General features: G+C 40.4%; 3 protein-coding genes across 3 annotated transcripts; 1 reads left to right on the top strand and 2 right to left on the bottom strand.

Annotated features, from left to right (window-relative positions):
- The first annotated feature begins 2,362 nt into the window (after positions 1 to 2,362).
- Positions 2,363 to 4,060, top strand: arl6ip6 (ADP-ribosylation factor-like 6 interacting protein 6). The gene is made up of 4 exons (XM_049755551.2): positions 2,363 to 2,640; positions 2,705 to 2,758; positions 2,886 to 3,012; positions 3,086 to 4,060. Exons 1-4 carry the CDS (start codon positions 2,478 to 2,480, stop codon positions 3,177 to 3,179), a joined length of 438 nt encoding a protein of 145 aa, XP_049611508.1. The 5' UTR covers positions 2,363 to 2,477; the 3' UTR covers positions 3,180 to 4,060.
- On the bottom strand, positions 3,044 to 7,138 carry slc19a2 (solute carrier family 19 member 2). Its single transcript, XM_049755537.2, has 6 exons — positions 6,923 to 7,138; positions 5,455 to 6,006; positions 5,034 to 5,280; positions 4,760 to 4,952; positions 4,507 to 4,648; positions 3,044 to 4,258 (listed from the first exon to the last, which is right to left on the bottom strand). Exons 1-6 carry the CDS (start codon positions 7,043 to 7,045, stop codon positions 4,124 to 4,126), a joined length of 1,392 nt encoding a protein of 463 aa, XP_049611494.1. The 5' UTR covers positions 7,046 to 7,138; the 3' UTR covers positions 3,044 to 4,123.
- A 766-nt stretch (positions 7,139 to 7,904) lies between these two features.
- atg3 (autophagy related 3) lies at positions 7,905 to 13,043 on the bottom strand. The gene is made up of 12 exons (XM_049755548.2): positions 12,849 to 13,043; positions 12,478 to 12,519; positions 12,154 to 12,203; positions 11,267 to 11,337; positions 11,083 to 11,190; positions 10,932 to 10,984; positions 10,548 to 10,629; positions 10,425 to 10,459; positions 10,192 to 10,344; positions 9,841 to 9,968; positions 9,521 to 9,589; positions 7,905 to 9,407 (listed from the first exon to the last, which is right to left on the bottom strand). Exons 1-12 carry the CDS (start codon positions 12,918 to 12,920, stop codon positions 9,326 to 9,328), a joined length of 945 nt encoding a protein of 314 aa, XP_049611505.1. The 5' UTR covers positions 12,921 to 13,043; the 3' UTR covers positions 7,905 to 9,325.
- Positions 13,044 to 13,193: the final 150 nt, after the last annotated feature.

Below are 13,193 nucleotides of genomic sequence, written 5' to 3' on the forward strand. Positions count from 1 at the left end.
CTGCTTACACGTTGCACTATCGAGACAAGAAAATATCTTTACCATTTATATCTATGCCAATTACATACAGTGACAGGGAGAACAATTGTTTTTCCACGACACGTTTTGTGACATTTTTGCTTGTATGATGTGAGATTACTTCCAACTTTAACATATGTGCCTTCGCTCACATTGACTTAGAGTAGCTGACTTCATTGACTTAGAGTAGCTGACTTAACACCGTGACACATTGATTTCTTTATGATGCCACCAAATACTTTATGATGTAGCAAAGGCATTTCTTGATTTTTGTGCAAGAGGGGATTTCTACCATGACAGTATTCATTTTTTTGAATGGGGGACAAAACAATATGGCGAACGCGTACAATTCTGGCCAGGACTATAATGTCATGTCTTATATTGATAAGCTTGTGGATGATGTCACCAAAGACCTCAACGCCAACAAAGTTCGACTATTATCATGTCACCCGAAGGAAAGGGTGCACATCAAATGCAAAATAAAGAACCAATTTGCCGTCCTGGAATACCTTCAGGGTAACCGAACGAAAAACGGCAAAATCCAGCTATGGGTTGAGATTCAGACTCTGAAAAGCAAGATCAAGATCTCTGAAAACCAAGAGAGGCAAAACACCGACAAACTGTGTGCCAACTGGAGGACAATCGACGACCTGAGGATGCAGCTTCGTCAAAGTCAGAGAAAGGAGAAAGAAAATGCAGAGGCCACAGAGAAGACTATTCAGGAGCTTAGGTGCCAGCTGAGGGAGCAATTTCACAAGGTTCAGATGATGAAGGAGCATCTTCTCAGACACGTCCCCATCATTCCTTCTATCGAGCCCCACGAAGAACACATGATTGCGCTTGAAATGGAAGAGAAGCTCCAAGTGGTGAAAGCGGCTTTACTCAGGATGCAAGATGCACACAAGGCCAAAAAGAGTATCCCTTGTGGCACACACAGTAACTGGACCTGCACACAAAGCCAGCCCAAATCTGAAAGACAGAGAACTGAGAGATCAGTTTCACAGCACTGCCCCTTGGGCTCCAGTTCAGCACAAGGGACAAGCGAGAACTGGTGCCGGCGACTTTGTACTTGTTCCTGCTCGATTTGGGGTTTTTAAATGCGTTTTTGATGCGTGTCGTTGAATTAATTTACCCCTTCCACACACACTTTAAAGCACTTAAAGCAGGGGTGTCCAAGTCCAGTCCTCGAGGGCCGCATTCCTCCATGTTTTCCAAGTTTCACTCGTTAAACGCACCTGATTCAATGATCAGGCTCCTGCACAGGTGTGTTCAACAAGGGCAACTTGGAAAACATGGAGGAATGCAGCCCTCGAGAACTGGACTTGGACACCCCTGAAAGTATAGAAACAAAGCATGCTTGCTTCAAACTGTTTGTCTCCATCCTTGTTGAAGTTGACTGTGAAGCTGATATGCATATCGTATATAATGCAAACAAAATTGTTCAGGCGAACCTGCTAGCGTACTACTAACTTAATGCAAAATGCCAAATGGGCTAAGGGATTTTGGCATAAATGGCACTCAAATTAACTGAGTTTTAGCAATCATTCACAACTGTCATGAAGTGAATGGAGCTGGCCGACCAAATGCAGCTTAGACCAGGGTTCATTTAAGGAACTCAAAAGACAGACTAAAGATGCGCGACTAGGGACCTGAATAACTGAACAGAAAGACAAAATTAGACAAGAACAGACAAGCAACTAGAAAAACAAGAAGACATGCGACGCAAACAACCCGACAGGAGTGAGGGGCGGACAGGACTTAAATACAAGACAGCTAACGAGAGAAAGGTGAGGGTGATCACACTGATGAGGGCACAGGAGGGGAGGGGCGAGCACAAAGACATCGATCCATCGATCCATCGATCCATCGATCCATCCATCCATCCATCCATCCATCCATCCATCCATCCATCCATCCATCCATCCATCCATCCATCCATCCATCCATCCATCCATCTGTACCGCTTGCCACCACGGGGGTCACGAGTAATCAATTTATAATAGTCATATTTTGGGAGGGACGGACATGAAAATAGAACAATTATTTTTAAGACTAAAGCTGTTGACTTACTATGGAAAAGTGTGTTTCTAATGGGTCTTCGAAGATGCGATTCATTTCGTATTTATTTTTATGAAAAATGTAATTTCTCAAATTAAATAATATTAATTCATTGTGAATAATAAAATATAAAATGAGTTACTATTACTTATTATTGTAATAAATATAAACGTTTTTAAAAGAAATAAGAAAATATACATAAACTGGTTTTGGTATGTTTGAAACTGAAACCTGTAATAACACTTACAAACACATGAGGGCGACAACTTGGCAAACAGTGCCCAGTATACCAAAGAATTGAGAAGAAGAAGAGACTCGCTTGTTTGCGGAAGTGTCATTATTATCGAAAAGCTCGTTGAATTTTAGTTATGAATCTTATTTTCTAGTCCTGTCGTAATAAAATGGAAAATCCATCACACACTGGGGCAGTGGTAGGAGGACGCTCCATGATACATCGTAATGGCGTTAAACCTTTCACAGTGGTGGCGATGTCTGGAGTTTTTTCTGCAGTAGTTGTAGTTGCTGCTGGTGTTTTCTGCGCCGTTCTGGATCCTATACTTCAAGGTAAACGCGAGTATCTCTATATCGTATATTGTATATCGCTAAAAGTAATGTTTAATTTTTTCAGAGCTGCGAGGATGCAGAGTCAAGGAAGAGAATGGTTCAGAAGTGAGGATGTTGGGTGAGTATTTATTGGAGACATTTCGATTGTGTCATTCCTTGGCTATTTAAATTGTGACCCTTGAATTCACTGTCACTCATTTGTTTAAATTGTCACCCCTGTTCACAAGGTGTGTTTTTGCTTGTAGGTTTCTGGAGTATCCTGGTTCTCTCGCTATTAGCAGGAATCGCTTGCTCCGCCTTCTCATGGACTCTGACCTATTTCAACTCTTACAAACCAGGCCTGCTGCCACCGACATTACTAACACTGTGCAGGTAGTTTTAAAATAATATTTTTAACCAAATGTAAATATACAAACTTCAGTGTCATTTTTTTATTTATTTCCAGAGATCAACACAACAGAGATTTCCTTTTGGATTACGGTGTTGCCCTCCTTAACGGCGCCATGGCAACGTTTACCGTCATCTGGAGCCTGACCTAACTTTGTCCCATATAGTTGTCCATCAGTTTTTCAGCAGTGAACTATACAGTTTTATGGAATTATTTTTTTTTTCATCCATGTCAAAATTTGAATACAATGATAAAACAAAGATTTTGTGGTTATCTCATTGCATCATTTTAGCAAGCAGTAAACATTTTTAGTAAAACCATGATGACAGCTTTGAGATAGTGAGTAACAGTGGTCCCAGTTTCACAAGTCTTGTGACGTTAACGAACGAGCCATTTTTTTTAATGGCACCTTTGAGGTAAATTCACAGCTGCAAAGAGGCTCCTTGAGTTTTTTGAGCCAATTTGATATGGTATTTCGTAACTTGAAGCAATCTGGTTACTTATACAAAATACAAATGTAGACGATAACTTCAACTTTCAGGGAAGGAATATCTTGTGATAACTTGACTCTTACTGTAACATTAAAATCTGCAAAAGTCCAGGAAAATCATTTCAATCAAAGTGTAATATATATGAAAATAACAACAAATATAATAATAATTAACAGAAAATCATAACCATTAGAATTGTGTGTTCTAATAACTGCACATACATATATGTTTGATTCACAGTTTACTAACAAATCAATGGTTTGTAACAGCTTTACCAAATATACAGTTGTACATTCTATAATATTTTGCTGGGTTGTGATTTTAGGCACACAAATATACATTAAATATAAAAAAAGGGGTATGGAAGAACAGACAGTGCACACATTATTGCTTTCAAGTCTAAGGCCACAAATTGATTCAAACTAAATGACATCGTACTTACAAACAGCATGTTTTTATGTATCAGTGCAGTCAGTTTAATACTGAAACTAATGATAGTGTTTTGTGAGTGGCAGAAGTGCTTAGTTGAATGTAAACCAACCCCCCAAAAAAAAAACGATAAGCTAGTCTGCTGTGTTTGTGAGTAGACATTTTGGAATCAACATTAAGTGCTGTCTGTGTCTGCTGGACTTGTGGAAAGGACCTCTTGGTCTGAGCGTCGCCTGGTGGCTAGTTTGCAAAGCCCGGCGAAGAAGAACACAGCAGAGATGAGAGCAAAGTAGCCACCGTAGACATAGAACTGTTGGAGGAAGGCATAATCAACCATTTTGTAAGCATGAACATTTGTGACTACAAACTTCGATCCACGACTATACATATGCAAGGAGAATACATTAGGTCCTGGAGAGGCTCACCAAGCTTGGAGTGCAGTTCTCCACGGCAAACTACAACGACCAAGACTTCTTCCCATTGGTATCGGAACTCATTACAAGTGTGCAAGATGTGCAAGTGCCTATCTTCTAGTGAGAGCGAATCACAACTTTTCACCTGGGTGAAGATGTCCAAGCCCAGGCCGACCGAGTCCACCACCACCAGAGTGAGCAGCGACTGCAGCAGCAGAGCCACAAAGGTGTTGACGCCGAACACCAAGGCATAGCGCTGCATGTCGAGACTGGAAGCTATTTCATATCTGAGAGAAGAAAGAAAATGCATAAGACGTATGCTAATTCAACAGGTCAAACAGTGGACAGTTTGCTGTCAGATTGCACTGCGAGGGAACAATAGCTCTTGAATTACTTACGTGGCAACGGTGATTAGCAGCATGTAGGTAGTTCTGAAAAAGACGTACGAGCCGTAACACAGCCAGATGCTCTTCAGCGTCACCATGACGAGTACGCATGCTGCCATGAAGAGCGAAAGGGCACACAAGGCCAGCTCTCCCCACACAGTCCAGCGCACAGGAAGGTGACCCACCAGGAGGGCAGCCACAGCCCCTTAAGACACGCCCCCAAGCGATCAGCTTAGTGACGACCGTTTCCGGTGTTTGCAATAACAGCATACGAAGCTCACGCTACCTAGCAGTGTGGACAAGGTCTCCACATAGCCGTTGTAGATGAGGTATTCGCTGGACGGGCGGATCTTCTCCCAAAGCGCTTGAGCATAGTTGACCACCTGGAAATGACCACATGTTGCCAGCGCCCACCAGAGTGACCACGCTAGTAGAGGACCTCGTCTGTAACAGTGCAGGAAGTCGGCCAGGAGCATCTTCAAGACCTCTGATAAATCACAGCTCCTGCTCGTTTCCTCAGATGACGGGGACACCTAATTGTCACAACAAATTGTTGGTTATTGTGGCATTTATGTTAAAGTCATGGTTTGTGTTATATTTATGGCTAAAGCACTTAACACAAGCAATTATGAAGCTTTACAGTGATTTTAGCGATTCACAGCAGGCTTGGTCACTATTCCCTGCTGCTACTATAATTTGAGACTCACAGTGGGGAGGTCCTTGTTGTCCTGCGGCACCTTGTGGTCGACCTTCTCGATGAGGGCGCCACTGTAGTCACACTGCCTTGCTGTCACCTTCACGGGTTTCTTGTGGAAAAACAAGCTCCTTTTGGGCATGGGCAGAAACCAAGGAGGGAAGAAGGCTACGACGGCCGATGCGAGCGTGACCCACACAAGGTGCACCAACTGGACTTGGGCTAGGGCGAGGAGGAGCTGTCCGGTCAGCGAGCCGGCGGCCGAGCCGAAAAGAGCCGCACTGCGGCAGTAAGCAGTCACCCTCCTGTAGTGCGCCGGCTCGACCACGCTGTAGATATACGAGAAGTAGGCCACCTCTGAAGCTGTGGCCAGCCCGAAAAAAAACTCCAGAAGTTGCATGGTGCGAAGGCCTTGTGCTTTGGCAAGTATTACATAAGTGACCACAAAACTGGTTGCCTGCAACAGCAACACAGGCTTATAACAGAGGAAGTCAGTGGCCAGGAAGACGGGGAACATCAACGCCAGATAGGAATATGTCCAGATTGGGTAGATTTCACTGACAACCTGCACAAAGCAAAAGACAGAAAGACATTTGACTGATTGCATGTTTTCAACTGAAGGAAAAAGAAAAAAACAATACTAATAGCTGGAGCTGAACAACTGATCGCTGTGTTGTGACCTAAAATAATTGGACATTAAATGCAATTGCAATTCTGTGGAGGGTGAGGGAATTTGAGATTAACCAAAAATTCCAAAGTATTTAGCATTTGTTTCCTGGAGAGATTACAGTCTAAAACCGCCTTTACAAACGTATTTGGGCCGGAAAAAAAAAAGGTTATCTATCCACAGTGAAAGGGATTTACAAAAGGTAATTAAAAACAAATCTACTCAAAGGTCTACAACACACAATGTTGTACTTAAATGTGCATTCCAAAGTTTAAGGAAAGTTAAATTAAGATCAGCCAGAAAGGCTGCAGTGCATATTAGGTTAATACTAATCTTTCACTCGAAAACCCAACAATAATGTTCAACTCAGCACTTTTACTTTGCTTTATAATAAAATAATTTAGTGAGATATTCACAATTTGTTAACGTTCTATTTAAAAATATAAAAGTTGAAACGAGGTGCTTTTGAATATAACTTCCCTTTGCAACCCTACTTGTGTGCAGAATGTTGAGGTCGAGTAATAAATGTAACCATTTTGGAATATGGTAGAATTTTCTTTTTCTTTTTTAAGTTTAGAACCACCTTTTCTGACAGTGATGGCGGAAGCTATAATTGGGCAATATGCTGCCAATTTTACAACATGCGCCGGCTAGACCTGATTCCTACCTACGTTTGTGAAATGAAGAAACATAAATATTTAGTAGATATACATAGATGAACTGGTTAAACTACAGGTAATCGAGATACAGAGTTTGGATACGGTAATCGTAGTGTCACGTGTACTGTATTCGCGAGATCATGCAGCTTCCTCACCTGCGCCTCGGTCAGATTCTTATCTGGTCCCATCAAGTAAGCGGTAAGGAAAGGTTCCGACGGCCTCAGGTTGGAAAATACGCCATAAACGCAAAGGTACAGCGTCGGGTACAACACAGACATGTTGTACGCAAGTTACATGACCTCCACATCAACATCAACTTTGACTCCAGCGCACACACCGGTGGCGACACTTGTTCGTTTTTTGTTTTGTTTTTAAGACGATTAAGAAGATCTTTGCTACACTACCGCCACGTAGTGGTCAAAGCATGCAACTGCACAGAGCAGACAATAAATAAATGAAATTAGTAAATTAAATACGTAAATTAATTAAATAAATAAATGCATTAAATAAATAAATAAATAAATAAATAAATAGGAAACTGAGAATGAAACTAATTACAAAGTGGCCCGCGGCAAACATTTGTTTGACGCCACCGTTTTACACGTACTAAACATTAAATGACATTTTCTAATGTTATTAATGATCTTGCGACCAGGAAAATATCGTAGGTGGCAAAAGTATTTGCATGCTGCACTTACAGATACTTGTGTAGTAAAAGACTGGTAGTGTTACTGATTACATTTTTGCACTCATGTAAAAGTTCATATGCACAGATGCAAAAAACATATTTTTTTTAATGAGGTTTTTACTGTCTCAACTGTTTTGATAAGTTGATACAACAAAAACTTATTTGCATACAAGTTTCCCTGTTTTATTGACTTACCGGGACATTTTACTAAGACAGTTCATGTCACATGTTTTTATTTTAACTAATTAGCTCAACTTTTATGCTATCAAAAAAAAAAAAAGTTCCCATAGCTTGGCAAATATTAACTGAGCAACAGTAAATTTATTTAAGCACAGTTTAGGTACTTTGATACTTCCCATCACTGGAAAATAGAGGCCAAAATGTGATCAAAGTGAGAGGTTACTGAAGCACAGACTGCAGTTCAACATTAATAATGTAACTCCGGTGAGTCAGGTACTGTATATATTATTTTATTTTACACAATGTGCCACAAAGATTTTGTTTGTTGCCAAGTTAACCACACAAGCTGCTGGGCAAGAAAATGCGCAATGATGTTATATAAACAAACAAACAATCAATCAAACAAACAAAAAAATACATATTTCAGCCAACTGCTAAAGGACCGTCAAACACATTCATAGTATTAAGACAAAATGGCAGTTGTTTTTTAATTGGGGCCACCTCTCGGTATAACTGTATCCTGTATAATAATCAACTCTGTCCCAGTGAAACATGATAGTGATGCTGTACAGAAAGCCAAAAATCTGCACAAGTTTAAATTTTTATGAACTCTTTAGTTCCCTCAGTTAGTTGAAAGTTATGTAATGTCAATCATTTGGACTAAATCCCGTTTCCTTTGAGTTCAAGTTTACGCCAAGGCCGGACAACAACAACAACAAGGTTATTTTGACATTCGTTCAATATGGCATTGAAAACAAAGTTGTGTACCATTAACAACCGTATGAAGGAAATAAAGCTTTTGTAAACCAGGCAATAGTACACCAAAAATGCTTTCTTTAGGAGCTTCACACATGGACAAAATTGTTGGCACCCTTGCATTAATTGAGAAAAAGAAAAACAGATCAACAACTAAAAATCCAGCCTTGCTTTATTTTCATGTTCAAGGAGAATTACTTTAAAAACAAACTTTAGTTTAAAATACTGTTGCACAAGCAGCCACAGGTTTTAGCTCCAAAGCATTGTTCTTGCGTCGTCTTTTGTCTAATTAATTGTCAGTCATTTTTGTATTGTTGGATCAGTTGCAAGATTTTCAGTGACAGTTTTAGCTAGTTGTTTGTTACACAAAAGGGTACCAACAATTTTGATACCGTGTTGGCTTTGATTTCAGGGTCCTTTTTTGGTTCCGCCTCAGTGCTAATGTAAACATGACATACTGAATACCGGTAGGCTAAACTGCTTTAGCATAAGTGGCAGACAGTTCCCAAAATACGGTGAACTGAAAGTAGCAGAGTATGGATCACATGAAATCAGAGGAACAATACAATGATGGAATGTGACTTTGTATGCGGTCGATCGATCAGGACAAGCGGCTCCGTAAAGCATTGAAGATGTAGTTAGCTTTGCCTTGCTTAGGACAGAGTGCCGGATAAGTGTTCAAAGTCTTTTCCCGCTGTTACGATATTGATTGAAAGTTACAGTTACGAATGTGCAAGGCTTCAATTGTTTCCGCCTTGAGACAAAACATCACATTTGAGAACTAGATGAGTTTTTCCTTTCGCACTGAAAACATATTTGTATTTAGGATGCACATTTTGTTGCCAAGTGTTTCAAAATGAGACAAACATCCCCTTGTTACCAAATCAGACCATATGACAGCGGCAGAATAAGTGATTTTGCGCAATCCGTATTTCTACATGGTGAAGTGTCTTGTGTAGTCGTATTCTATTGTGGGAATGACAGCCTGGACAAACTTGAGAAAAATGAGAAGGTACCTGTAAACCACGGTCAAGGGAAAAAAAAAAACATGCATTTCATTGTTCCTTCTCAGATCACAAAACATCTGCCCACTTGATTAGTTGTCCAAGAAAATAAACGGAAAGGATACATGTGCACTCCAAGTTCATTGCCTCCTTCGGCCACAGTCTCGATGATCTTTTTCATCACTTCCGCGTGTCTGAAAAAAGAAAAAGGATCAATTTCCTTCCGTAAAGAAAGGTATTGAAGACATATCCAATGACACAACATCACCCGAAGAATGTTCCAGAAGGTTTTCACTTGAATTAACTAGAGCTGATTAGTCCACAGTATGAAAATGTGAAGGAGTGAAAAATTCCAACCAGAGCCCTAAAGCCTTTGGAGATGCAGCTCAAGGTGCCTCATTAACTAACTGCCAAGAAGTTAAGGACAACAAAGTCAACTCATCACCTGCAGGGATGGACAGAGCACATGGCGGGCGGAGGAAGATGTGGATGGTTCTCAATGGTGACAGTCTTCTTCACGTGGTCCTGGCTGATGTCCTCATACATTTGTTCCACAGTCAGAGGCTGCCTGTCCTGGAAGAGGTCACGGCCACTTGATCAAAGTAGAAACTTCAAGTCTCCGGCAATGGCACAAGTTTGGACAGTTCAGTGGTTCTCAAACTATTTAGGTGGATTTCCAGGAGAGAGGGTTTTCAGAACTGTTACCAATTAAGCAAAACTGATGTGTAAATTGATAGGATGATGTAATAAGGTACACGACAATGAGGTGTAGACGGATAACAGCCAGATTACAAACCTCATCATATCCAAACAGCCAGAGTCTAGGCGTCTGGTAGTATTTATCGTACGTGATGTACAGGTCATATGTTCTCGTCTGAAGGATGGCGTCTTCACTCCCGGGTTCTGCTTTCACTTTGGCTTGCACCATTTTACTGGTGTCCAGGGTTGCCTGAAAAGGAAACAGTGAGAGAAGGGTGAACCATGACTTGCAGAAGCTCACAAATACTATGTTGAAATGGGCACGCTTACCTCATCCGTTTCCAGCAAGCCACTTTCCTCATATTCTGGAAAGGACAAAACAAGTCTAATAAGAGTGCAGCTAGCCATGAGACTAATAATAGGAAAAAAAATGTTTGTTACATTTTCACGTACCTTCCATATCTGCTGCCTCACCATCTTCGTCATCTTCACCATCATCACAACACTCTGCAGATGTGCTATTCATGTTCTTGTCCTAGATCAAGTCAATACGCAGCTGAAATACGGCTAGCACACGAGGACACTAAGGGAGTAGCACGCCAGGTAATGTGTGCCACGCTTGGGGCTGATTGACATCGCAAGTCATACAGAAGCACTTGTGGCACGCTATATGATCTACAGTGTCTTAACACCAAGTCCTTCAAGATCAATGTGAAAGCAGGCCATCGGTGGATAGGAGCAGGAAAGACCAAGCATGGTTCAAATTTGCCACGTGAATATGGCCAAAGTATTTAGTTCCATAGAAGTAATTATCGTCTCGACACAGAACCACAATACCTTGTTATTGTCCAGTGAAATTTCCTGTACAGCATCGATGACACCTAATACACCTGGAAATAGAGCATTGTTATAGATTTCATACTGTGCAGAGCAGTGATTCACAATATATGTTACCATCTTTTAAGTAAAAAGTAAACTAATGCCATACCTGCATTATGATAAGTGTCCACCCATCCCCCGTCTCCATCATCCTCCTCTATGATGGCCTCCAACTCGTCTGAGTATTCCATCTGTTTACAGCGCTTGTGACAGGGAACTGAAAAAACATACCCAGGGGGAGAAAGAAAACATTCACACACTGAGAAACAAAACAATTTTGAGAGGATTCTTACCATTGCGTGTCAAGAGAAACTGTTTATCCGAGGGCAAATACGGCTTTACTTTCACTTCTTCCCCAGTGGCCCTGAGTGAAGAATGAAAATAAAAAACATTACTTGACTATAAAATCATTACAATGTGCTTATTAGATTACAACTAGCGCTATCAGACGTCACACGATGTTGCCTTGACATATTTTTGCGTAGGGACCCCTGGAGGTCTGAACCGGCTCTGCGTGGAAGGCTTAAACACTTTAAAGACATTTCCATTCATTTTAAGGGACAAAGAAAGTTCGAGTCTTTTGCGATATGAACATCGATCGTCACAGAAAAAATTTAACTTGTATTTGGAGGCACAATTGTATTACCTAAATGCATTAAATTATTTACTGATTTAGTGTCAAAATATATCATAAGTACATAATCAAACAAATAGAAGTGTAGAGAAAAAAAAAGTTTCAGTTGGGTAAATTGGATTTCCCCAGCAAAGAATTGCACCATTCTGTGAAATCTAACAAGAGCAGCACAACAACATAATGGACATTCCTGAGCAACAAAGTATCACTGCCTTATTCCTGATTTTACACAGTCACAGGATAAACATTCCCCTGACGAGCCTGACGTAATCAAGTCAAGTCAAATCAAGTTTATTTGTATAGCCCTAAATCACAAACAGTCTCAAAGGGCTTCACATAGCCAAAATTGACAATTATTCTCAAAGCATCCCCTGATCTTAAGCTCCCAAAAGGGCAAGGAAAAACTCAAAAAAACCCTGCCAGGGGAAAATGAGAAACCTTGAGAAGGGACCACAGATGGAAGGATACCCCTTTCAGGATCACCAGGTTAATAACTTCATTACATACATTTCAAAGCACATTTTATTTGAAAGAAATGATACTGACCATTTCCAAGTGGGGCAGTGATGAACTAAGTGATCCCCAGCAGCTACAAACTGATAATAAAAAAAAACATTCATTATACATCCATTATTATGTAGCGTCGTATATTTTGAGTGATTTCCAAACCATTGTGCTATGAGAAATGATCACATTTCAAATAGTTTTACTTAAGAAGTATGTGTCTTTTACCTTTTGCAAGTAAACAGGTATATCAGCTTTGAGTTTGAATAAACAGTGTGTACATACCCTTTGTGACATTATTGGGAAACATTGGAGCATATGGAATACTAGCAAAAAGTTAGGACGTATAAAATAGCACAAGCTCACCTCTTCTGGTGTGATGACTCCAGTTTCTTTAAATTTTGATTCCTGTGGAATTTTAGCAACAACAAATAAGTTTACAACCTTAATTGGACATACACATTTCTGGGTCACTTCCTAATGAGTGTCCATTTTAATAAGTGAACAATTTATCATAATTGTTTGTGCGTGACTTGCATTCCAATTCTGGAATTTACTTCACATTACTTGTTCCAATTTCCCATGCAGTGCTGCACAGAATTTCCCCAAATATGTCTGTCGTTTATTTTTTTTAACGGTGACTATTATTGATTATTGTTCGGTTTTACGATGCGAATAAGGCATCTCATGCTAGCCAACTAGCAACGTGGTAGCTTGTAAATTGCAAGTAAGTTTACCTTGAGCACTGGCGTGAGAAACTCGGCCACTCCGAGAGCCGTTCCTTTTACCGTGTTAATAACGTTCTGCATCTTGCGGGATCAAATAAAGGGACTCTCCCTGGAAGCATACAGAAAAACAGGGAGCTAACTCAACATTGTTATTTCGAAAACAGAGGGTGTAGCAGCAACATTCGTATATCACATGACCACTCGGGCAATTCCGGTTATCACAGTCTCGCGAGATGATAGCGTTAGCATCATATTGGCTCTATCAGAGCTTTATTTACTTTACTTTTACTTGTTATGGGTGAATCAGTACTTAAAAACGATTTAAGTGTATGTACTTATGCTTAAGTACGAACA

The sequence above is a fragment of the Syngnathus scovelli genome, chromosome 2 (assembly GCF_024217435.2).
Source record: "Syngnathus scovelli strain Florida chromosome 2, RoL_Ssco_1.2, whole genome shotgun sequence".
Taxonomy (NCBI): Eukaryota; Metazoa; Chordata; class Actinopteri; order Syngnathiformes; family Syngnathidae; genus Syngnathus; species Syngnathus scovelli.